The 25,028-nt window shown below is 37.9% G+C and overlaps 1 protein-coding gene across 1 annotated transcript in view; it reads right to left on the bottom strand.

Moving 5' to 3' along the window:
* Positions 1 to 238: 238 nt before the first annotated feature.
* Positions 239 to 25,028, bottom strand: part of GPCPD1 (glycerophosphocholine phosphodiesterase 1) — a 52,256-nt gene continuing 27,466 nt past the window's right edge. The window contains exons 8-20 of the mRNA XM_021689166.2: positions 24,485 to 24,716; positions 22,655 to 22,817; positions 22,201 to 22,333; positions 21,224 to 21,278; positions 18,354 to 18,446; positions 15,578 to 15,655; positions 14,840 to 14,879; positions 13,132 to 13,193; positions 11,210 to 11,275; positions 9,139 to 9,275; positions 8,489 to 8,624; positions 7,908 to 8,068; positions 239 to 1,880 (exon numbers count right to left, since the gene is read on the bottom strand). Coding sequence (XP_021544841.1) covers positions 1,691 to 1,880; positions 7,908 to 8,068; positions 8,489 to 8,624; positions 9,139 to 9,275; positions 11,210 to 11,275; positions 13,132 to 13,193; positions 14,840 to 14,879; positions 15,578 to 15,655; positions 18,354 to 18,446; positions 21,224 to 21,278; positions 22,201 to 22,333; positions 22,655 to 22,817; positions 24,485 to 24,716 — 1,546 coding nt within the window. The 3' untranslated portion in view covers positions 239 to 1,690. The remainder of the gene's footprint in view (positions 1,881 to 7,907; positions 8,069 to 8,488; positions 8,625 to 9,138; positions 9,276 to 11,209; positions 11,276 to 13,131; positions 13,194 to 14,839; positions 14,880 to 15,577; positions 15,656 to 18,353; positions 18,447 to 21,223; positions 21,279 to 22,200; positions 22,334 to 22,654; positions 22,818 to 24,484; positions 24,717 to 25,028) is intronic.

Genomic DNA, 25,028 nt, shown 5'->3' with positions numbered 1-25,028 from the left:
GAAATTCCTTTTTAGGAGTTTTCTAAAACTGCCTAAGTCACACCAAAGCGTTGGAAAATCTCATTCAGTGTGGGAAAAGTATATAGAACCCTTGCAGAAGACTGCATTTCCTAAACTCTTTTCCATTAAATATCACTGTTATAGCACAACACCATGGGCATTCAAAGCCTGCCTTCACACAATTGATATTAAGTCTCATAATTCATCGATATTGAATCACACAATTGCATTGTTTGGCTTAAAAAAAAAAAGATACAATGTGTAATTCCAAGTCTTAGGTTCTCAGCTAGTACTAAAACATCTCAATGCATGAATAAATTGCCTAGTGAAGAACATGCAGCGAAAGGCAGATGCAAATAAACTCATCACTTTAGGGTAGGATTCCAATTCCTAAATTCCAATTTCTCATAATAATATTATAGAATCAAGTCTATAAAAGTAATACCCTCTTGAAATTTTGTTTTATAAGGAAGAAAATAAATCTGTATATTTTATTTGACATTCGTTCTTAAGTTACAGTTATGCCAAAACAATCAGCATCTAATGAAAGAAACCTTAGTATAATCCTACAAACACGCATATACATTTAGAAGGATCTTCTACATTTCTAAATAAATTACATGCCTGATACATATTAACCAATAAAGAATACCAATATGAGAATTCAGGACATTTATTTTTCTGCATGGAGATTTAACTACTGTACAACACACACACACACACAAAACAAACCCACAAAGCAATGGTGTGTAATAGGTAGTGAGAGACACTTAAAATAAGCATACTGAAAACGCCTACAAACAGACTTTTTTTTTTTTTTTTTTTTTTTTAGGCAACAAAATATTTTCAGTCCTTGACACCTTCTCACACTCACCTAGCACCACAGATGCAAGGACTTACAGTAAACGTGTACAATCTCATGCTTAAAACCTAAAGCATGCACTGAATAGAATTTATACATTATGATCTACTCTATTAAGTATGCAGTACATACTTCTAATATTTTATACATTAAATTACCCTGCAGCATTTTTGGAAACTTTATGCAAAACAACTTTTGAAAGACTTATGAAACAAGCTCTCAAGGATCACCTGCAGGCTGTTTACACAGGCACTGGTTTGGTTAAGTGGGAGAAGGCAGCAGCCTCAAGGTTCATACTGAATGAAAATGGTGTCTGTGCATGTCAATCCACGTAAAAAATACATATATACATAGATGGCACAAAGATTTGTGCAGTTGGAATCACCAGTGCAAATGCATGCATTTGAGGTACTTATTTTTTCCATGGTCAGGTATAATTATGCATAGTCATGTTCCCCAAGTGCTAAATGTTTCAGACCTGATCAAATGAAAGCTGCAAGAACTGTAAATATATTTGTATAGTTAATTTCAAAGCACTATGCTTTTAATGAACATCTGTTTAACATTATATGTTTATATATTTAGTTTAATAGGTTTGTCAACCAACAAATTTTCTCACTGTAAAGAGACTGACTGGTAATTATACCTGGCCAAGTGATTTAAATAGCATACGTGATTCTAGCAAGAATTGTAGTTAGAGTAAAATACTTCATTATTGCTTCATTGGACTGAGAAACCTAGAAGGCATAGATAAACGATGCTCGATGATGAAAAGTCAATACCCAGAACAGTGGTGCATGCCCCCAAATGGCCTCTGCCCAATACAAACTAAGCGCTCTCCACGTTATCAATGCCGTTGGCATCCACATGGATACCAGGCTCCCCACACAAAGACGAGGGAACAAAGCGGCTAACGGTGGGACACAAACAGCTCTTAAGCTCTGGCAATTCTTGCTTCAGGCGTTCCAACTGCTCCACTTGGAATATATTTGGCTGTTCAGGCATCCAATCATATATCCTATGATGAAACAAACACAAAACACATAAAATAGTGTAATTTTATGGTTTACTGAAGACCTGTCTGACTTAACCTTTTTCGGGCAATCTGATTACAGAATGACTGGAACATCCACTGTACAACAGCCCCCTTCCCTTTTTGAAAGCTGTAAGTATCAGTTCAATTTAAAAATACTTCTTCTCCATCTTTCCAACAACACAGAACAGCAGCACGTCCTTATGTGCCCATAATGAAAAAGAATGAATTACAAAGCAACTGAATCAGAAAACAAAATAAACCTGTAGTTTCCTAGGGATTGATTCTTCAGGTATCTTCTCTCCAAGCCAATCAACTGGCAATGCCGTATTTTACAGATGGGAAGCTACTAAGAGGCAGAGTTGGAATTCATACCCAGTTGTGACTTCAAAGCCCTGAAGATCTGCACTGTGAGAACTGTCCTAAAGTTGTGCAGCCTAGGCCAAGGTACCCATAGTTGAGAGGCCAGAAAAAGCCCCATGTGACAATGGCAGCAGCACACTGCCCATCAGCAGAGACAGGATGGCCTTCCGGGCCTAGATGCGAGGGCCAGGCAGCTCATGTGAGGTGCTACAACAGAGGTCGTTGTGACATCATAGTAGGAACGAATTTCTAAGAGAATGAGAAGTGACCTCCGGGTCAAGATATCAGACCAAAAACAGAAGCAACTATACTTTCTTTGTACATCCCGTTAAAAAGAAAATAAAGGGATTAAAAAAGAATCCATGCGTATGGGGAAAAAAACAAAGAGACACAGCAACAAAATTTTGGAAGCTGGAAAACAGATGCATAAGTAGTAACAAAGTGTTTCAGTTAGCAGAACGGAAAAGGCCAAATCACAAGCCAGTATAGTGGAAAACATGAAAAGGCTGAGTTAAAAGCAGCACCAGATTCCCCTAGAACTGGGGAAGGGGGAGGGGGGGGCAGCTAAAACACGGAAGATGAGTGAAGGCTCTGAGCAGCAGTAAGCATCTCCCTTCCTTCTAACTTCCTGCCATGGAGGCTGCCCAGCATCCCACTCCCCCACTTAGGTTGATTTTGAGAACTTAACGGGAAAGCTCTTGGAATGGAGGACTAGAAGACCAGGTGAGGGTTTGGGCATTTTACAAAAGCCACCAGCACCAGGGGAATTAGAGACAGTCCATACATATAACATGCAAAATTCAGAGACATGCCCTCCCTTCCCCAGCTCTCTTCCCTTACCTGAATCCCAAGAACCCTGGGAGCCAGATCTGGATCCTCTAGGTAGTTTATATAGATTCTTCTGTGAGGAATCTGGTCAGCCAAAAAGTAAAGTTCTAAATCTACTGACATCAGAAGTATGACCAAACAGGCCACCCAGATCACCCCACAGTGAAATCCAAGTTAACAAGCCCCATTCACACACTCAGAGCCTTCAATAAGCTTTTTAGATCCCAATTTCTTACCATGAGAAGCAGCCAAGGATTTCCAAATAACTGAGGAAAGCTTCTAACATGTAAGATAGTGAGTCAAAGAGAAGAAAATTCCAAAGACTAAAAAAAAAAAAAGCCCTGATGCCTTCACAGAAATAGTTCATTGATCCAAAACAGGATGTTATATATAGAATAAAAAAGAGCATTCAAAGAAAAAAGACAGTTCTTAAAATTAAAGACAGAAAACAGAATTCAATAGAACAGTGGATGATGAAGTTGGAGAAATCTTTCAAAGTAGAGCAAAAAGACAAAGATAGAAAATAGGAGAAAACATAAGAATTAGAAGTCTGATCCAAGACTGAATAGTATGTAAACGAAAGGATTTCTATGGGGGGGGGGGGGCAGAAAAACAGAAGAGACAAAAATCAAAGAATAATTCACAGAATCTCTGCATCTTCAAGGACATGTATCAACAGATTAAATGGGCTGCTGTGTGCCCAGCACAAGGGATGAAATCAGACCCACACCAAGATCCATTTCTATGAAATTTGACAACTGTGGTGACAAGAAGACTCTGCAAGCTTCCAGATAGGAAACAAAGAAATCACATGTGCGGGAACAGGAATCAACATGGCTTCACACTCCTCAACAGTAACACTGAAACTGTGAATGTGACGGAGAAGTGTTTTTAAAATTCTAAAAGAAAATGATTTCCTAACATGAAATTTTATGCCCAGCCACAATACTTCCAGGCATGCAAGACCAAACATTTATTTTCCATGTCCTCCTTTCTCAAGAAGATGCTGAAGGATGTGTTCCATAAAAATGACAAGAAAGCAAAAAAGATCTGGACTACAGGAGATGGGAGCTCTGACACAGGGACTGAGGTCAGGGAGCAATTTTCACTCAGGATGACAGCAGTGTCCAAAGAAGTCAGTGAGTCTACACTGGAGCAGTCTGAGTGAAAAGGAAGGTGTGTGAGGGACTCTAATCACTCCAAGAGGGCCACTGCCACTCGACCAGCGTTGTACCCTAAGGACAGAGTGCCCTAGCAAGCCTGAATCAGAATCTTACTTATATGTGGCTTGTTTTAACCATGTGCTGCTGCTGATAAACTGACAGTTATGCACTGGCCCACTCCTGAGAACTGGTAGCAGGCTACAATGGGTGCAGAACCAAGGAATACAGAACCACCCACTTCACAGGACCATATTCCTGATGTACTTCCAATACCTGACCCATAGACAGATGCCTTACAGTGGGTTGCCTAACAAGTTTGGAAAGTTAAGACTAGCATTTAAAAAGGTGAAGGCCAGTGGCAAAATGGACTAGCATTTCAAAAGTACACATACAAATAGAAAATATCCAAGGGCGATTCTTTTTAAAATTCTGTTTCAGGTACATATACATATCAATGTGTGCACTTGGTCACAATGTAGAATGCATTTCTAACTGGGTTGGGTCAAAATGGTTTGAAAGTCACTGCCCTAGAGAAACTTTACACATGTATTCTAGAAGGCCTGGTTCAACAATGTTTACAGCAAACACTGCAAAAGCAAAAACTTGGCAACTACCTAAATGTTCTCATATAAAATAAATTGTGATGGAGACATAGCCATGAAATTATATAGCCACAAAGATGAATAAATTATAGCTATATACAACAAATAGATTAATTTTAAGAACATTATAACAAATGGGAAAAAAGTACAAATAAAGTTTAAAGAATGGTATATTATTTAGTGATAGAAATAAGAATTTAAAATTTTTACAAAGAGAGTAATAATTTGATAAGCAGTTATATCTAAGGGAGGAGATAAGGGAATTGAATTAGGGAGAGGCATATGGGAGACTTCAAATCTAATGATAATGTTCTTTAAACATGGGTGTCTGTTACTGGATTTATTTTTTAATCATTTGAGCAGACACAGTAATTTTTTTTATAAAAAGAGGAAACACTGCCTAATTACTTTGAGGCCAGTATTTTCCCCATACCAAAATGAGACAACAACCAGTTGAGAAAGGTAAATTAAAGGTCATCTTACTCATTATCACAAATGCAAAAATCCCAAATATCAGCAAATCAAACATAGCTCTTTATATGAGATAATGTACCACAAAACCATGATTAAATGTAAAATCTACAATGTGTTATTGCCTTTGTGAGAGAAAAGAAGAAATCAGTTTTGATCAACTAAAAACACCCACTCTCATCAACAATTCTCCCCAACATAAAACAGATCAAAGGCTCCAAAATCACTAATCGTTCAAAACCTTCTCTATTATGTCTAGATTTGATAATAAAAAAAAATAATAGCATAAGCAAATTACATACCAGAAGAAACAGCTAAAGAAACTTTAGGGTGGGGCACCTGGGTGGCTCAATTGGTTAAGCGTGATTTTGGCTTAGGTCATGATCTCAGGGTTAAGAGACTGAGCCTGGAGTCAGACTCCACACACTGGGAATGGAGCTTGCTTAAGATTCTCTCTCCCTCTGCCCCCTACCCGCTCGCTCTCTCTTAAAAAAATAAAAAACATTTGGCCACAGGAACTCTGCTAAAAACAATGAAAGGGATAGGCATAGGGAACTGTTGGTTTTTACTGTAAACCTTACACACACACTTCTTTGATTAAAACATTAAAAAACAAAACAAAAAAACCCAACAACTTTCAAGGGTAAACACAACTTTAACAGACCCTAGCAGGAGCCCCGTCCTGGGCTGTCTCCTCAATGTCTTCCACACCTTCAACACAGTCCTGCCCTGAGTCACGCTATTTATTGCTTCTGCCCAAAACTCAAATCCTGTCAAAGCAAACTTAGCCACTCCCCAAAACCAACTCAATGCTTCCTCTTTAAAATTATTCTTATTGACCCTGGGCCAGGAAGATTACTCACTTTCTTCAGGGCCTTTTATATCACAAAGTATCTTCCTATTGTCCATTACATGTCACAATTTGGCTCCAACCAATTAAGGCCCTTCAAAGGATCTGCCTAAAATCTGTACACCCTACAAAGTCATACAGAGTATGTCTCAGATTACATTTTCTTGCCTGAAAATATTTGCAATCATTCCTTCCTCCTCCTCAAAGAAATATTCTTCAAAAATTTTGCTAAAGGGCGCCTGGGTGACTCAGATGGTTAAGCATCTGCCTTCGGCTCGGGTCATGATCTCAGGGTCCTGGGATCGAGTCCCGCATCGGGCTCCCTGCTCCTTGGGAGCCTGCTTCTCCCTCTGCCTCTCTCTCTCTGTCTCTAATGAATAAATAAATAAAATCTTTAAAAAAAAAAAAAAATTTTTTTTGCTAAAGCCAGCACTTCTTTCAAATGGTTACTGTAAAAATTTTTATCTTCCTTTAATTAGTTGGAAGTGTATAAGTGATATTAACTATACAGGACAAACAGTAAAGTGAACTACATCCAAGGAACGAATTTTTTTAAAGCAGGCCTCGTAAGAATTTCATCACTTACTCTTTATAGGATGTTGCTCAAGTATTAGCAAGCCTGCTAACCCCTCAGCAGACTAAATGACATCCCTTCTAACCCCAAATTTCTTTATATTAAGCAATCTTTTCGTCTCTCCGATTAGTGGCTCTCAAACATATCATAAACACACCTAGGGAGCTTATAAAAAAAAGGAAAAAACTTTTGTTTCAACAAATATTTGAATCCCTACTGTATGTCACACATTGTTCTAACTTTTGGAGACACAGGAGTGAATAAAAACAGGCAAAGAGCCTGTCCTCATGGAGCTTATGTTTGTGTGGGTGTGTTGGGGTGGGAGCTGGAGGAAGAAAGATAGGCATCAGCTCATGTGGGGCCTTGGAAGGGTCTTGGATTTTACTCTAGATGACAAAGAGACCCATGGGAGAGTTTTAAGCAGTAACACGATCTGACTTCAGTTAGAATAGGCTCCCCTCTGGCTGCTGTGCTGAGAACAGATAGCAAGGAGGTGTAGATAAAGGAGTGGACAGTAAGCAGATGGATTTCAATAAGCCACATGAGAAATGAGGCTGTCTTAGCAGAGAGTGACAATAGTAAATATGGTGAGTGGATACATTCAGGATATATTCTGAAGACAGAATCAACAAGATTCTGTTTGACTGGTTTTAGAGTATGAGTTTAAGAACAGAGCCACGAAAGACTCCAAGGATTTGGACTGAGAAACCGGAAAGACAGAGTTGCCATGTATATTGAAATCAGGAAGTCTAGAGAAAGGATAGGTGTTGATAGCTGGATATAAAAATGTAAGTGGTCAGGGGAAAGAGACAAAGGTTGGAGATACAAAAATTGGAGAATAAAGGTATGAAAAACCACAGAACTGGATGAGATCTCCAAGAAAGTTGGTGCAGACAGAGAGGTCTGGGGGGAGACAGCCCCCCAACCCCCAAGATGACAGCACATCTGGTGTAGAGCCCAGTCGTCCAAATGTTTAATAAGCTTCCCACATGGTTGTGCTATACTCCAGAGTTTGAAAAATTCCACTGACAAATGTTAAGATAAACCTCAGGCTGAACTACAGAATTTTAACTTAACTAAGTTTAATATTATTTTTAATTTTATAAAACAACTATTTTTTTTTCTAACAATCCATGAAAACTTTTCATGAAAAACAAATACCTATCATAAATTAGACCATTAACTCCAAGTTCCTTTAGCTTCTTTCTGTTTTCGGGATCGTTGGTATCATCGCCCCAGCAGAATATGACTAGTCCCTTAGCTTTTGCCTCCTGAATATAGGATGGGTTTCTGAGCAGGTCTTCAGTATGTGCATTTATCCCCTAAAAGAAGAAAAATAAGTTACTCATGAAAAAGTAACTTATTAACTGCAAATGCTAAATGATTACAATCTCCATCAGTGTTCCCCAAAGTAGACTGGGCAGAGAAAAAAATGTCAGAACTTTTTCTTCTAGTTTATTTTATCAAACAAATTTACAGTCAAGCCATTTCAGATGGTTCATAAAATCCACTCAGAAACTTACTTAATCTACGCCCGCAAGAAAATATTTTGTCATTCATTTAACTGCTTTTCATTCTGAGATCTAATATCCTTATTTAAGTAGAGCTATCAGCTTGTTATAAATGTGTCAACACTAACCAATCAGAGGTGTAAAATAACATGAAAACTTATTTACTACTGTTCTAAGACATTTCTTAAAAAATTAAAATAGTAATAAAAAAAAAAATCAAGCATAACTTACCAGTAGGTTTTCAAACTGTGCAAAGCTCATTGCAATGGGGGTTGTCCGAGATCTGAGGTCCATGAGTTCAGGGTAAATATCAGATTTTCCTTGAGTCAAAAATAATATGGGGTACTTGTTCTGCTTCTGCCGAACCCTAAAAAAGACAATTTAAAAATACTTTTCATCAGGGAGATAATTCTAATATACTGTTTTAGAATTTTAGGAAACTCTAAAAATATAAAGAAACCACCTCCCCCCAAAGAGCATAATCCCATTATTGAGATATAATCACCATTAACATGTATTGCACCTTTCAATCAAAAAGAAAAATTTTAAATCATTCTATACAAGAGCTAAAAATATTCTCAGAAATGGGCAACAAGAAAGCCCTTGAGGGCTTACAATTTGGTAAAGAGGAGGTTACAGGCCTATAAAACGAAACACAGGGGGTGAGGTACTAGGATCCAGTGGGTGTGGAGTTCACTGGAGGAGGTGGGAGGGCATCCTGCAGGTAGTCCTAAAGGGATGTGAAGATATATATAACCTGACTGAAAGGTCAAGTCAAGGGTGAAATCTGGGCAACCTCCCTACCTCCAACCACAATCTTTGTACCCTAAGTACCAGCTACTGTCGAAGAATATAGGTGAAAAAAACTGAATATTACTCACATTGTGCAAATATCTGCATCAAATGAAGAAAACACTATTCTCCTCTTCCCAGAATTTTCTAAGACAGTTTTTAAAATTATATCCAAAAACATATTCATGTCAAAATATGTTGATAAGTTACCATCCCACATTCCATCCTATGTGGAAGAAATAAACAGGAAAACAAAAGTCATTAGATACCCTAGAATCAGTGCCAGAAAAGAAATCTTGGGAACATCTAATCCAACTCTTATTTTACATTTGGAAAGCAAAAGCCTAAAAAGATTAAGTAACTTGCCCAAGACCACACAGCTACTTAGTGATAGTGCAGCTGTCAAAATTCAGGTAGAGACACTTAGACACAAAGCAGTTATACCATCAGTAAACTTTTCCTTTAATAAAGTTAACAAAATAAAAAGCTAAAACTCTGGAAATCTGCACTCTACTGAAGTTAAAATATTTTTATATAGGGGCACCTGGGTGGCTCAGTCGATTAAATGTCTGACTTCGGCTCAGGTCATGATCTCAGGGTCCTGGGATCGAGCCCCGCATCAGGCTCCTCGCTCAGCGGGGAGTCTGCTTCTCCCTCTTCCTCTCCCCTCCCACGCTCATACTCTCTCTCAAATAAATGACATCTTTTAAAAAAATAAAATATTTCTATAATCTTCATGAACTGTAAGACAAAAGGACTTCATTTGCTAATTCATTACAAAAAACCCAGGTAATTTTTTTGTTTTTAAAGATTTTATTTATTTATTTATTTGACAGAGAGAGAGAGAGACAGTGAGAGGGAACACAAACAGGGGAAGTAGGAGAGGGAGAAGCAGGCTTCCTGCCGAGCAGGGAGCCCGATGCGGGGCTCGATCCCAGGACCCCAGGACCATGACCTGAGCCGAAGGCAGATGCTTAACAACTGAGCCACCCAGGCGCCGCCCGCCCCCCTTTTTTAAAAGTAGGCTCCATGCCCAATGTGGAGTCCAATGAGGGGCTTTAAGTAAGTAATGATCCGGAGATCAAGACCTGAGTTGAGACCAAGAGTTGGATGCTCAACCAACTGAGCCACCCAGGTGTCCCCCCTACAACAAAAAAACCCAGGTAATTATTAATTACTAATTAAAAACCTCATTCTTTGACTCTTAAGACATATCGAGTACCCTCAAATAACATTCTCTAAATATAGCTAAGATACTAAGAGCCCTGTTGATATTCAAATATTAGATGTTTTATATATTAGTCATTAAATCCTAAAAGCTCAGAAAACTAAAAATCACTTATTAAGAAAAACCACTTACTATGTTAACTGGGACTAGCTTATCATAAACAGTACTTAGAAGGCAAGATTTGAGGGCAGTTATAGATTATTCTGATCAAAACAAATTCCAGGATATTGCTCTGATTGCCCAATCATACCTGAATTAGCCCCTTTCAGGGCCCAACAACCCTCTTACCATGCACCCCAACCATTTATACATATCCCCACCTGATATATTCAATAGTTAATTGTTTTCCTCAACTAGACTATAAGTTCCAAGAAGGCAATGTTTATTCTGTTTGTTCACTACTTGAACCCAGCACCCACAAAATGCCTCACCCACAGCAGCTTTTCAATATAAATTGTTGAACAAAAAAATGACTAAATCTGGGAATGATTTAAAACACACCTGCAGAAATTTCTTTTCTTGGTTAACTATTACTACCTACTACTGCCACTTAACAGAAAACTGCTTAGGGAATTATTTAAAATACATGTTTAGATGGAGAATAAGAAAATAAAAACTAATCAATTATAAATTTAACTGTCCAGTTTTCACTGTTAATTTTATAAGTATATCTAGAAACCATCCATATTAATGTGCACATGAGACACATGTAAATTGACATTTATACTACAATACATTCATCACTACTTTCAAGTACTCACATATAGTGTAACGATAAAGTATGCTTTATTAAAAAGGTCCAATAATGTTGGAAGAAGCCACAGTAAGATTTCAGCTTCACTTTTCCATTAAAATAAGGAGATGGGAACAAATGCATTTAAAGAAATGAGGGGGAGAGAGAGGAAGAAGGTGTTCCGTCAAGGATTACTTACCCTCTGTTGGCAGATCCATTTTATTTCTATGTTAAACCCTACATCTTCTGGCAAAGACTCTAAAACCTAGAGTTTTGTTTGTTGGAGGTGAATTTGGTTTTGATTTTGGTGAGATGAATGGCAGAATAAGAGAAGAAAAAAAGAAGAGAATTATTACAAAAAGAAACCTATAGTAAAACATATCACTAAGTAAGAATAAAATGTTTTGTGCCTTCAGCACTATCTTTTCTCATACCCAAACTAACAACCTGGTTGATGATTAAGTTAAATAAGGAAGTCAAAAGAAATTAAACAGCAAAAGCAGTAGTCTTAGGCAACATCTGTGATGGCAGAACTACCACAAAGATGCATCTTTAACCTCAAATCCTTTCACCATCATAGGTCTTGGGTCTACACTAACCAGCTGCATGGAAAGTACAGTACCTAAAACTGTGTACTCCATTTCATGTGGGGCTTTTTGACTTTCTTCTCTGATACTTTTAGGCTTATTTTATTTAGTGTACCTATCATGTTTTTACCAGACTAATACAAAATTAGAAAAATAAGGACAATAGTGTATATTAGTATTGAGACTGCTAAACATCAAATTTACAAAGAGTCTCCTTTAAATTGAGATTTTAGGGGCACCTGGGTGGCTCAGTCTGTTAAGCATCCCACTCTTGATTTCGGCTCAGGTCAAGATCTCAGTGTCACGAAATCGAGCCCGGCATAGGGCTCTGCACTGAGCCTGAGCCTGCTTAAGACTCTCTCTCCCCCTCTCCCTTTGCCCCTCCCCGCCAGCACCTCCACGTGAGCTCTCTCTTTCCCTTTCTTAAAAATAAACAGATTTTATTTGGCCTTTTTGGTTTTAAAATTTCTGTGATTAAATTACAGTGACAGTGGCCAAGTACGCGAATAAAAGTGTGTTTAACTTATTTGGCTAAGTAAATGTTAAACCATTAATACACAATTTTTTTAAAAGTTGTTTTTAATCACAAGTCTAGGAATCATGAGATTTCTCAGAACCAAACGATTTCAGATTTTTGAACCAGAAGGAATGACGTTACTTGGCTGGGCTTCACAAATATCTGGAAAATTATTCCAATCATGTTTTAGGAGCTCTCTTGTAGGTTCTTTTCTGTTGTGTGAATAATCCTGATAAACTGTTGCCTAAGACATCTACTGTACCTGACATCAGAAAAAGACAATGGAGAAGAACAGAAGTTAGGAAATGGAGCCAGTAGGGAAAAAAAGCAGACCCAGCATGAGTGAGGAGTGCCCGGCATCCACAGGCGCTTGCCTGGTACGGTAAAGAGATTCCTGTATGAATTGTGTCTAGTTTTAAAATCTTCATGCTAGTATTTGTTATACTTTTTCAAGTGAATTCTTGAAATTTGTGTCTCATTTTGAGTAATGAGGGTACTTATTTTCTTTGGTTGGAGAATCTCATTTCTCTCTAAAAGCTAAGGAACAGTTTTTTTTTTTTTTCTTCAGGTTTTTATTTATCTCTACGCCCAAATGGGGCTAGAACTCACGACCCCAAGATCAAGGGTCGCATGCTCCTCTGACTGAGCCAGCCAGGCGCCCCGGAACAGTTTTAAATATTGTAAAAATGCTCTTCCACCATCACACGTCCCTCCCGCCCCTTTTTCTGTGCCCTCTATTTCTTGTTTATATACAGAAATATGTGAATTTTCTGTTCTTACCAAATTAACCCATTGAGGTGGGGATTTTTATTCATTTGAGCAGATAGGTTACTCCTAAAAAGTAGCATAGGTACACCATACAAAAATATATCTTCTCTAAAAAGAATCAATGACAAGTTTATATAAATGCTGTCTTTGACACAGCCTTTTTAGTGCCCATCTAAGAGACCAAAATAACTTACTTAGTTATAACAGAATTAATGAGATAGCCTTGTCCTAGTTTCCTAAGGAACTTACCATCTTAAGAGAAGGAAACGGCTGATTTTCAGAAAAAGAATTTTCTTCCTCAACCACAGATTCTGAAAATTTAAATTACAAAAACTCAGTAGATAAAATACCATTTTATCACTAAGATCTTATCCTAAACTCTTAAGACAAAAAAAAAAAAAAAGACGCAGATAGAGGTAATTATGAGATCCTTTCATATGCAGTATTTTTGAAGGTTCTTATGTTTAACCATTAAGACCTCCTTTTTGAATTAATACTTAACATAGTTTTCATATTTTGAAATATGAAAACTAGTTTGCAACATTTCACAGAAACACCAAGTTTGAGGCACCAACAGTGAGTATTTTCTTACAAACACTATAATAACTACTTTTTACAAAGCAGTCACCAGCAGTGATTTGTTATTTCTCAATGGAATTAAGAGCTGTGTCCTCTTGCTAAGGCTTCTATTTGAAATATCAAAATGAGCTCCGAAGTTAGAAATTAAGAGAATTTAAAGAGAAATTAAAATTGTGCTTTTGTTACCCCACCATTTAATTTAAAATAGATTATATCTCAAGACACATAGAATTTTGTTCCAAGAGGGAAAAAAAATTTGACATCAAACTAAATATCAAACTTTTCTCTTTTTTTAAAAGATTTTATTTATTTATTTGACAGAGCGATAGAGAGCACAAGTAGGCAGAGGGAGAGGGAGAAGCAGGCTCTCCACCGAGCAGGGAGCCGGACGTGGGGCATCGATCCCAGGACCCCAGGATCGAGTCCTGCATCGGGCTCCCTGCTCAGCAGGGCGTCTGCTTCTCCCTCTGACCCTCCCCCCTCTCATGCTCTCTCTCTCATTCTCTCTCAAATAAATAAATAAAATCCTAAAACAAAAAACCCTGTGTACTACAAAGACTAAAGTCATATAAAAATTTCCGGCTAAATAAATAATAATAAAACTAATAAATAAATAAAATTCATTTTATTATTAACAGTCATGAAATAGCTATAAAGCCTACAAAGTCATACCAATGCTCTGGGGATAATCTTTGGAATCTTTAACACTTTACAATATCTTCGTAAAGTCATTCCAACCATCCTGTTATCAAAACTGCAGATAAATATCTAATGAGCACCTACTACATACAGAGCATTGTAAGTGTCTTGGGGAATACAAAAACATGTTTTCCACCCTAGAGAGATTTGCATTCTAGTTGAAGAGATAGGACATCTACAGAATAAACGGTTAAAAAAAGGAGCCATTAAACCTCAAATGAATGGCACAAACTACGAAGTTCTATGAGAGTGCCAAGTACAATTACAAAGGGATTTTGTAGGCAGGACAAGTTTTAGGGAAACTGAGGGACAAAGTGGTTAAAGTAAAGTAACCTGCCCAAGGTCACAGCTGGTGAATGTTAGAGTTGTATTCAAACTCCTGGCTCTAGAGCCAGCTTTCATACTTGATATACCCTCCACTTTCTTCTTTGGTTAAGAATGTTTGGAAAAAATGATAGGTACAAAGTTACAAAAAACTTTGATCATCAAGCTAAGAAAACTCATAAAAGTAAAAACTCATAATTACTATACACATGACATAAATGCATTTGAAAATTAATATATGTAAAGACTTCATGTCTGTAAAATTATTTAGATAGCCCAATATTAAAATGACCAAGGGTATGTTAAAAAAAAAGGGGGGGGGGAATGAAAATAGTGCTTCCATATTAGTACATACCTTTCAGATCTTTAGATTTTAGAGCAGTCACATGAGCGAGCTAGAAAACATACACACACACAAAATGCAATCAGAAAAAAAAGCCTTAATTTATGAAGATATGGTTAACAGAACTGTAACTTGAAAATCTAGCAAGTTAAAGAAAACCATAAAATGTAGAATTATCAGTTTAGTAAGAATAGTCACTAACCGCTATATATATTTTATATGTGCATACATACACATAAGATCATGATCAAATACCCAAGTAGGGAAGAAGAATATAAAAATTCTTAAGAAACTGTTTATACTCAATCAACCATTTATATAGGTATCTAGTGAGAACAGGAAGAGTGATCATATAAAATTACATGGTATAAAAAATATAAAAAGATCTTAGTGACAGAAGTATAAAAACCAAAGACAGCATAAAAGTGCAACTGTAAAATAGTTATATAAAGAAGGGCTAACGCGGACCAAAGGCAACCTAATACTATGAATGAGAAGGGTCAGCCCCTATGGTCCACTAACACACTTATAACCTAGCCCCTTCACACATGCAAAAACAGTAGGGTCCATGGAAACTGTTAGAGAAGACAGATGGATTAGCACAAACCCATTCTTCCTAATAGTACAGAGAACCAAAGCATACACTCTCCTCATGCTAAATAGTCATCCCCATGCACAAAGAAAACATACACAAAGTATAAATCATTCTAAAACTAAAAGATCATTTACATTTTATGTTATCATTACTACCTTTAACAACTGGAGTTGGTCAAACGTTAATTCCTTTACTGGAATTTCAAATAATTCAACTGGATCAGCATCAAATTTCTAAAAAGAAAATAAAGAGAAAAATAGGCCTCAAATTATCACTGAATGTTTAACCCTAGACAGGCCTAACATCCCAACTTAGTGAATGATAACAACTGTTCAGAGGCCGCAGCAAGCCCATGCAGGAGAGCCCCCTTTTTTAAACACCACCTTCCAGATCTTAAATTCTGGTTTTCGTTTTTGATGTAGGTGGGAGTGCCTGGAAGAAAAAAACAGCTGGGAGGAGGATGGGGCCCTGAAGACATAATGAGAAGAAAGCCAGAAATCAGCCATTTTCCTTACTTCCTGTCATGCTGTTGACATTTTATTTGACATATATATATCCATGCTACAGACTAGGCAATCAACATGTACAAGGACTAGACAAGGATTAATTTCTGTCAATAAGTTTCTAAGCCTTTTAAACTTAAGTTTGGTTAAAAATAGCCATAGAAATCAATGGTCATGGGGAAAAAATGTCTGATTAGTTTTGAGCAGTAATATTTAACAGGAACTCTAATCTTAACAGGAACTCTATAATCTATTACAAATGTTTTCCCCATGAACAAATCTGTTTTATTAGATTTTACTACCATATCAAATGCCACACTATTTAGGCACCCCATCTTAAGGAAATGAATTAATGGACCACCAATAAATCATCAATCAACAAATATGCTAAAATCCATTATATTCATTCACATACATATGGTATAAACCTGTGCATAAGGCTCTTCTAGATGACACACAAGAAACTGTTAAGAGTAAGGAAGTGTGACCAAGGAGAAAGGGGAAAGGAAGATTTCTTTTTCATGTCATAATCTTCTGCAGTTCTACAATGAACATGAATTGATTTTGTTAAGGAAAATACCAGCTTAAAAATTAAAACTAAAAATACATACAATTTGTTACTTTCATTCTCTAACTCATCCAGGTTCAACTTAAGAGCAAGACAAAGTCTGGTGAAAACCGGATCAGTGATACTTTTCAATTAACTCATAGATTTTTTGAAATTACAGCTTGATTGACCTCAATCTTGGTTACGAAGATCTTTACTGCTCCATTTCTTCCTGTTCCACTTTTGCATTGATTTTTTTCCCCAGAGCAAAACAATCTGCTGCTTTTCTACTAAGTTATTTTACCTCTATTATCTAAGGAGGTGCATCTCCTTCCCTCTCTCTCCTAAGACTATGGAAGAGAACAGTCAGCCCCTATGGTCTACCAACAAAGACTTACAGCCTAGCCCCTTCACATATGCAAAAACAGCAGGGTCCACTTCTAGAAGTGGAAGTGTGCTTTTCCATACATCATAGTATTCCAAACCCCCATGACGGATTCAAATCCACGAGCAGGCAGAGCCAGGCACCTTGCCATATATACTGCAACAACTGTGTCTGGTAGAGTGTCCTATACGTTAGCACACTAGCCTTAACTTTAAATCACCTCAGTGGAAAATGATACCCAATAGTTTTATAGAAAATGCCAAATGAACCCCCTAGTTTAAGTTTTTTTTTTTTTTAAGAGTTGTATATTTGCCAGATTATTGTTTTTTTTTGAAGATTTTATTTATTTATTTGACAGAGAGAGAGGGAACCCAAGCAGGGGGAGTGGGAGAGGGAGAGGGAGAAGCAGGCTTCCCGCCTAGCAGGGAGCCCGATGCGGGGCTCTATCCCAGGATCCTGGGATCATGACCTGAGCCGAAGGCAGACGCTTAACGACTGAGCCACCCAGGCGCCCCCTCCTAGTTTAAGTTAAGAAATCACTTGGTTAATTTGTACACTAAAGTTTAAGCACTATGCAATGATCACAATTATGTTCACACAACGATTACAATTTTTAAGAAACAATATATATTTTCAAATCTCCTTCTGGACTTTCTCCTCCATCGTGCCATTCTCCATTCTATCTCCACACTGGTCCAGGCTTACTGTATCTTTGGCCACATTACCACTCCCCCTGTCTCTAGTCTCTGTCCTCTTAAATTCCCCTTACATCAGGTACTTACATCTAGAGGTTTAGTTCTGAACATTTCCCTTCTTGACTCAAAAGTCTGTCACATCTTCCTAGCTCCTAAATCTACACCCCTCTCCTGAGGCCCTCCACTATCTGGCTCCAAAGTGCTTTTCCACTGTGGCTCTTCTCTTTTTGGCCAAATCACACTAACCTATTAATCTGAGGAAAAGCTTGAAGCAGAAATAGAAGGGAGGCTAGAAAACAGACACTCTGACAGCTTCCTCTCTTGCTTCAATACAGAACAGTGGCAGACTGATACAGAAGCCACCTGGAAGGTCCTTTTGTTAGATAGTAGAAGAAAGCAAATCAGCAATACAGAGACCCCACTCTAGGCAATTATTATTCCCATCTCCTTACTCTCTCGATGTTGTGGGAGCTTGACAGAGGAAAGAATTGGCAGTAATTGACCAAAAAAATGAATTGATCAACCCTAATAAATAACTCTACACATATATGTAAAACAAACTTCCTAGCGTTTAAACCTATCTAACTGTAAGAGTTTAAAATGAAGGAATTTTGGGGCACTAGGGTGGCTAAGGCCGGTAAGCGACCAACTCTTGATTTTGGCTCAGGTCATGATCTCAGGGTTGTGAGATCGAGCCCCGTGTCAGGCTCTGCGTTGGGCACGGAGTCTGCTTAAGATTCTCTCTCCCCTCCCCCCCCCTTAAAAAATAAATAAAATGAAATGGAAGGAATTTCAACATACCTTTTTCATTGTCAAACAACAGGTAAGATCATGATACACCACAGGCACAAAATCTTTTGAAAGATGTACATCAAATTCTACAAAGGCTGCACCCTAACAGAAATAAAGGAAACAGGTACTTGAAAAACGTTATCTGGCCCACAATACATCGAAAACTACAAGGATATAAGAAATTCACTGTTCACTATAAACTCATAGACCTGTACACAAAACAAAAAAACTTCCTCATGAATTAATGTTATGCTTCAAGCTTTCGCTAAAAAGTAATTTCTTCTCTTACAATTTTTTTATTGTTCTTCGTTATGACAGCACAAGCAATTTTTTCCCGGCAAAAACATGGGCACACTGATCCACCTGAACACACCCCAGGGCCGCTCTGTGGCAGTCGCCAGCCTGTGACCTCTGCTGCTGCCCTTAGCAGAAATGGAGCCTGCCAGAAACAGGCAGCGGGACCAGCTTGTGCCATACTGCCCCCAAAGTTCCGTGGCCAGACAGCTGACCCTCAAAGCTGAGGAGGGAAAGGAAAAAGCCGCAATGTCTCCGCTCTGCACCCTGGTGCACTTGAGCGGCACACCTTCCAGCCTTTCCTGGAAAAACCCCAAAAGCAGAGTCAAGAGGAAATGACAGGTGCTGCTGAAAAGACAGAAAGCTGCAAGGGGGTCAAGAACGGCCCTGCACAAGCCCAATCTCCTGACAGAGCCTCAACAGGAGGGAGGATGACGAGGATGAGTTACGGCTGCATATTTCCAAGTCGGACCCATTCTGACATAGGAATTAATCCAAATAAAGCTGAGAACATAAACTGACCCACAAAGGTGTGCATTCACTGAAAGAGAGCTAGCTGGGATCAAAGGAAACAAGGTGTGAGCATTCTATGTTCCTGCAGCCCAGAGAAGTGCTTGCGTAAGGACAGATGACATGCTTCCATCCCTCCCCAAGCTTTAGGTCACAGAGGGGTGTCCAACTTGTGAGCACATGTGAATCACAGACTAGAATCGAAGCCTATTTCCTTGATGACTTCTGAAACAGGAAATAAGTTTAGCTCCTTCTAGTGCTATAAAACAAGACAATAACAAAAAAAGCGTTTCTACCGAAGAGAACAAACCCTAGCATCCTTAAATAGTTATATTGATTAAACAAACTATAGCTCTGTAGTTTAAATGTTTAACTTTACAGGATCACCACCCTTTGGAAGATAATTTTACTGCAAGAGAAAACCTGATCCCAAAATCCATGTGTGAGCTTTAAGAAATAAGCCAATAACATATCAGAACCCCTTCAAGGATATGTTTTTAACATTAAAATAAACAAGTCATTAATAACTAGCATATGGCATTCTAAAATGTGATCCTTATGACTTACAAAGGATCTCAACAGAACATGGAAGAAAAAAAGCTTAATGAAATTTTCTCTCAAAAGGCACGGAGGGATGCCTGGGTGGCTCAGTCAGTTAAGTAACTGACTCTTGATTTTGGCTCGGGTCATGATCTCAGGGTTGTGAGATCGAGCCCTGTGTCGGACTCTGTGCTAGCCGCTTAAGATTCTCTCCTCCCTCTACTGCTGCCTCTTCCCACCTCCCTCTCTTTAAAAAAAAAAAAAAAAAAGGACATGTAGACACTAAAGTTCCTTAGCAGGATCTTCATGTGTTTACAGCTAATAAACCAATGTTTAGAATAGTTAGCTACAATGAACTGAAACTGGTTCCAAATAATGAACTAGAGCCCCCAACACTCATAGATTTAATATCATCCTTTCAACAAAAGACAGAAGAATCCACTATTAATATTTTTAAACACTAAAATAAAATGTCATGAATTATAATATGCTTCATATACCACTAAAAGGGGAAAAAATGCTGCCCATGACACCAGGATGCAAGGCTAAGAAAGTTGTAAAACCCTAACCAATTGTAGAGATGCTCAAATATGAAAAAAGCATGTCTTAGAATAGATGTTTGCTCATATAAGTAATACAATTAAACATCACACTAATCAAGTTTACTTGCTGAACTATTTAAAAAGGCAAAGTGTAAGGCACGCGGAGAACACTGGAGAAAATGAAAATTAAAGAATGAGCTGTTCTCCTCCATTTCCCCCCTAGTTTAACTTTAGAGCATGAGGTTTTTCAGTCAGGTACAAGGCAGCAGGGGGAGACAGGGGAATCTCAGGTTCTTCATTAAAAAATGTCAGGTTGTAGTTGCTGAAAAAAATTGAAAGCTAAAAAATGGACTCTAACCTTTTATAAATGGATAAAAGGAATTAAGAAATTTAACATAATCAAGTTGGTATGCAGGACATAAACTGACAGACTTAAGCGTTACCTAAAACCACCATCAAATCCTTCTGTAAGCATTATTTCCAAAGTATCTGAGTGAACACAATACTCAGTTAATGAAAAGCATTGCTTAATGGGGATTGTTTTTCTTGTTCCAATCACTCAAAACTTGTAATCTCAGGGGCTCCTAGGTGGCTCTGTCGGTGGAACATCTGCCTTTGCCTGAGGTCATGATCCCAGGGTCCTGGGATTGAGCCCCACGTTGGGCTCCCTGCTAAGTGGGGAGTCTGCTTCTCCCGGAGTCTCCCTCTGCCCCTCCCCCTGCTTATGCTCTCTGGCTCTCTCTCTCGATACATAAAATCTTTTAAAACAAACAAACAAAAAAACCTGTAATCTCAAACATGCTAATGATTCTATAGGTTTTATCACAATCTTCACCAAGAATCTAAAAACAAATGCTCAGAGATACTTTATCTTCGCTTAGAATCATACCTTTTTAAGCTATTAATGGAAGATTCCCCAAGCCCTCATTTCTCTACTTTGCTATCTTTGGACCAATGATCCCAAGTTGTTCAAAAAAAGAGAAGGTCACTTACATGACTAGCAGCATTTCTTAAAGAAGCAATAGTATTTTCTTGAACTTTAGCAAGCCTGAAAGACAAGAAATATATAGAAATACAGTTATCATCCACTATAGACAAGATAAAGAAAACAAATGTAATAAAGAAGCCAACTGGGGTGCCTGGATGGCTCAGTCGTTAAGCATCTGACTTAGGTTCAGGTCAGGATCTCAGGGTCCTGGGATGGAGCCCTGCTGACATCAGGCTCTGTGCATGGGGGGAGTCTGCTTGTCCCTCTTCCTCTCAAATAAATAAAATCTTAAAAAAAAAAAAAAGCCAACTATATCTTTAACAATGGAAACAGTTCAATATTCTCTATGCTGAAGCTCCTTCTGCCATCCCCAAATTAAGACTGTGACCATCACTTGGTGGGTATATGCATTTATTTCATAAATGCAAGCTGTAATGACTGCAGGTACTTATAAACTGAATATAAACTTATCCCACACCCACACATACCTCCCCAAGTGAGGTGACCACTCAAGGAAAACAATCTTTTGCAGTGGCATAAAGTAGAAGAGACACAGAGACTTGCCCCTTGCAATGGTGCCTCAGAGCACTTAATCCTGGCCGACCGGGGGAATGGGAAAAGGCTGACACCCAGCAGGTCGGCAGTATGGAAATGATACCAAGAACGGGTGAGGAAACCGAGACCCAGAGAGGGAAGCATGCCAAAGGTTGGGACCACAACACACACTGAGATTCAGGCTGCTTCCTGCATCAAGCTTTTCCTCGGCCTTCTCTTTTTAATGTCCCTCTTGGCATCAGAGTTCGGTAGATATTAGAGACACTGACCAGACAGAGTCTTACGAGTGAGTTAGTCTCTACTTAATTTAAATTACATTAAATCCCAGGTAATAAAGGGATCCTTTGACCTTTAGTGGGCCAAACCAATGGAACCTTATCATGCGCAAGCTACCAAATGCTAAATACCGCTCAAATATTCAACCTACTGAGCAGTTGTTGTAGAATTCCCTGCACCTCGATGTCCAACATCCAATGGTGTTCTCGGCTTCCAATACTTGGAAAATGAAGATTTCATGTCACAACTGTATCCTGGTAATGGCTTAATAATTATATAGTCAACTTCCATAGAAAAAAAGGGGGCAGAAATAAAGATAAAGCTGATTAAAAAGGCCACGATGAGCATTTAAATGGTATTTACGTTTAAATATCCCTCGAATCAACTTTATCAATCTCTATTAAATAGAAAACAAGTCAAAACTGATTCACAGTAAAGCTTCCAGAAAATTTCACAGATGTCCCTTATTGCTATTGTAGTAGTTAATATTCCAAAAACAAATTATTAACTTAACGCCATTCTCAAAAACTCAATTTGAAGCTAACTAAAATTCGAACCTAACCTTTGCTCATTTATAAAGGGCCCTTCTGTTTCTCCCAGCTTACCTCTCACTTTGCCTATTGTTTTTCTGGAATTTCTGCTCATGATGGGAAGAGTAAGAATTCCAGCACTCTTCCCACTCTCGGCAATGGTGGATGATAAGAGGCACGCTGTCCCTACATGTCCAGGAAGGGCATCACCCTGAACTACATGTTCACTGAGATCTTCCTGAAATAAAAAATGAGGTTTAAAATAATCCACATTCTTACACTTCAGTATTTCCCATTTAAAGATCAAAAAACTCCCTTAAAATTAATTCAGAATCTATTGAGGAAGATCAATAATAAATAGGGATCAAATTTATATTCAGGTAATTTAGATAAGATTCTTTGTAAAATAAATGATACATTTTCTTTTAGTATATAATATTTTAAGATTTTATATGGTACTTTATTAGTCATAATTCTGTTGATTGGCACTTCTGATCCTTTAACATGTATCAGATGAATTTAAAACACTGACAAAGTGTCTAAGTCTCTTCATATTCAAAGACTAAAATACACCTGTAGTGAGCTGTTAATGTGTATTATATTCTCTAAAAACGAATTACCACAGAGAACATAAAGGGATAATTAACTCTCTAGGAAACTGAATACTCATTTGGAGATTACATTGGATATTTTATCAGCCTAGTCTATGAATAAAATAGTATTTCCCAAACTGCTAAATAAATGAAAAGCAAGTTAGGACGTTTAAGAGAGTATTAAAAGATAGGTCCTTAAGAAATAAGGAAACATTCAACCAAAACCTCACATTTTTACAATAAAGTCTCACAATCTTATTACTTGGGTAAGATCGAATTACAGGTTTTTTAAAAATAAAATTCTTTATTATAGCTTATTGAAAGGAAACACTTTAAATTTCATACAATGCAAAAAGCTTTTTCATACAAAAAGCCAGTTGGCAAAGGCGATGCATAAAGGCATCATCAAATTAAATAATTCAAAGACTATAATGATTTTAACAAGTGTAACAAATGTTACTTGTGGGTTTAAATCCATCCTGTATTCTGCTATTTTCACAAAACTGTGGCTAGGTCTCTCGTCTAATGGAAATGGGAGTGGAAGTGCCAAAGAGCCAGAGCCTAAGGAAAGCAGTACACAGAACCACTACCTGGGCACAGTAAAGCGAGGACCTTAGCCAAGGACCCAGCCTGACTTATGAAGACGAGAACCCCTGAACGCCCCAAGCCAGAGGGCTCTCATGTTGAGTCGCGAGGAGCTCTGGAAAGCTGGTAGCAGATTCTGAACAACCTGGCACAATCTTCATAGCAACTCTTTTTGGCTACATATTTATACTATCGAGCAAAGTTGTAAAAATGAGTCCGCTGTTAAGAATTCTTATTATAAAAATGCCTCAATAAACCACAGACTTCAGTCATGAGGAGGACTCAATCATGTTAGTTACACTGGGCGGCCCATCAAGAGTCATACGTCCACTCGTCCCTCTATTCTTGGAGGCTCCTTTGGATATTATTCATTTATATTTAGAATAGGCACAGGGACACCTGGCTGGCTCAGTCGATCACGCAACTCTTGATCTCGAGGTTGTGAGTACAAGCCCCACGTTGGTTTAAAAAAAAAAAAAAAAAAAGAACAGGCACAGATATTAAGACATCTGGTCTTGATGTAAAACATCAATTCAGCTGAATTTTTTTTATAGTACTTGAGTCTATCAACTCCAAGTTTTTTAAGCCTGCTAAAATGTATAGACAAACATCTGAAAGGATGTATGAATCATGGGTTTACACTCAGACTAAAATAAAAATCAAAACATATAAAAATAAACCCATGCCTGCACTCTTTCTCAACTCCCTCTGTGAAATAATTACTCACCTCAAAAAAATCAAATATTAGTTCCAGGTTATCTGGTTCCATTGTCTGTATGCTGTATTCTGTCCAACGATCGGGCTGCAAGCCATACCCACACTCTGGCTGTGAATGCCTGCACTTGAACTCATTGTCGCTTATTAAGGATATCTCTAGGCTGTTGGACATTTTGTGAAGAACAGTGGGAGATACCCTATCATCATCATCTTCTTCCAAGCCCTCTAGTGTCAGCTTTACCCTACACAAATGGAAAAAATAATGAAATGCAAAAAAATGGAAAAGGAAAACTTATACAAGTGTTACCTAAATGCCAACTTTAAAAAGTGCTCCCTGAATATGCTGATCTTTTAAGTAACAAAAATACGGTATTATACAAGACTACACATACTACTGGTTAAGGCATTAGTGTGTTTTATAATATACTGATGTTTTTATCTACATATACTTCTGCAAAGAATTAAAACAAGATAAATGCTCATTATGCCTAAGGTTTTCAGTAACTCTTTTTCTATAGAACCATTATTATTATCTCATTTGTAACTGGCTATCT

Source organism: Neomonachus schauinslandi, chromosome 10, assembly GCF_002201575.2.
Source record: "Neomonachus schauinslandi chromosome 10, ASM220157v2, whole genome shotgun sequence".
NCBI classification, from domain to species: Eukaryota; Metazoa; Chordata; class Mammalia; order Carnivora; family Phocidae; genus Neomonachus; species Neomonachus schauinslandi.
Note: the sequence above shows the minus strand (reverse complement) of the source record. Positions and strands in the feature narration are given on the sequence as shown.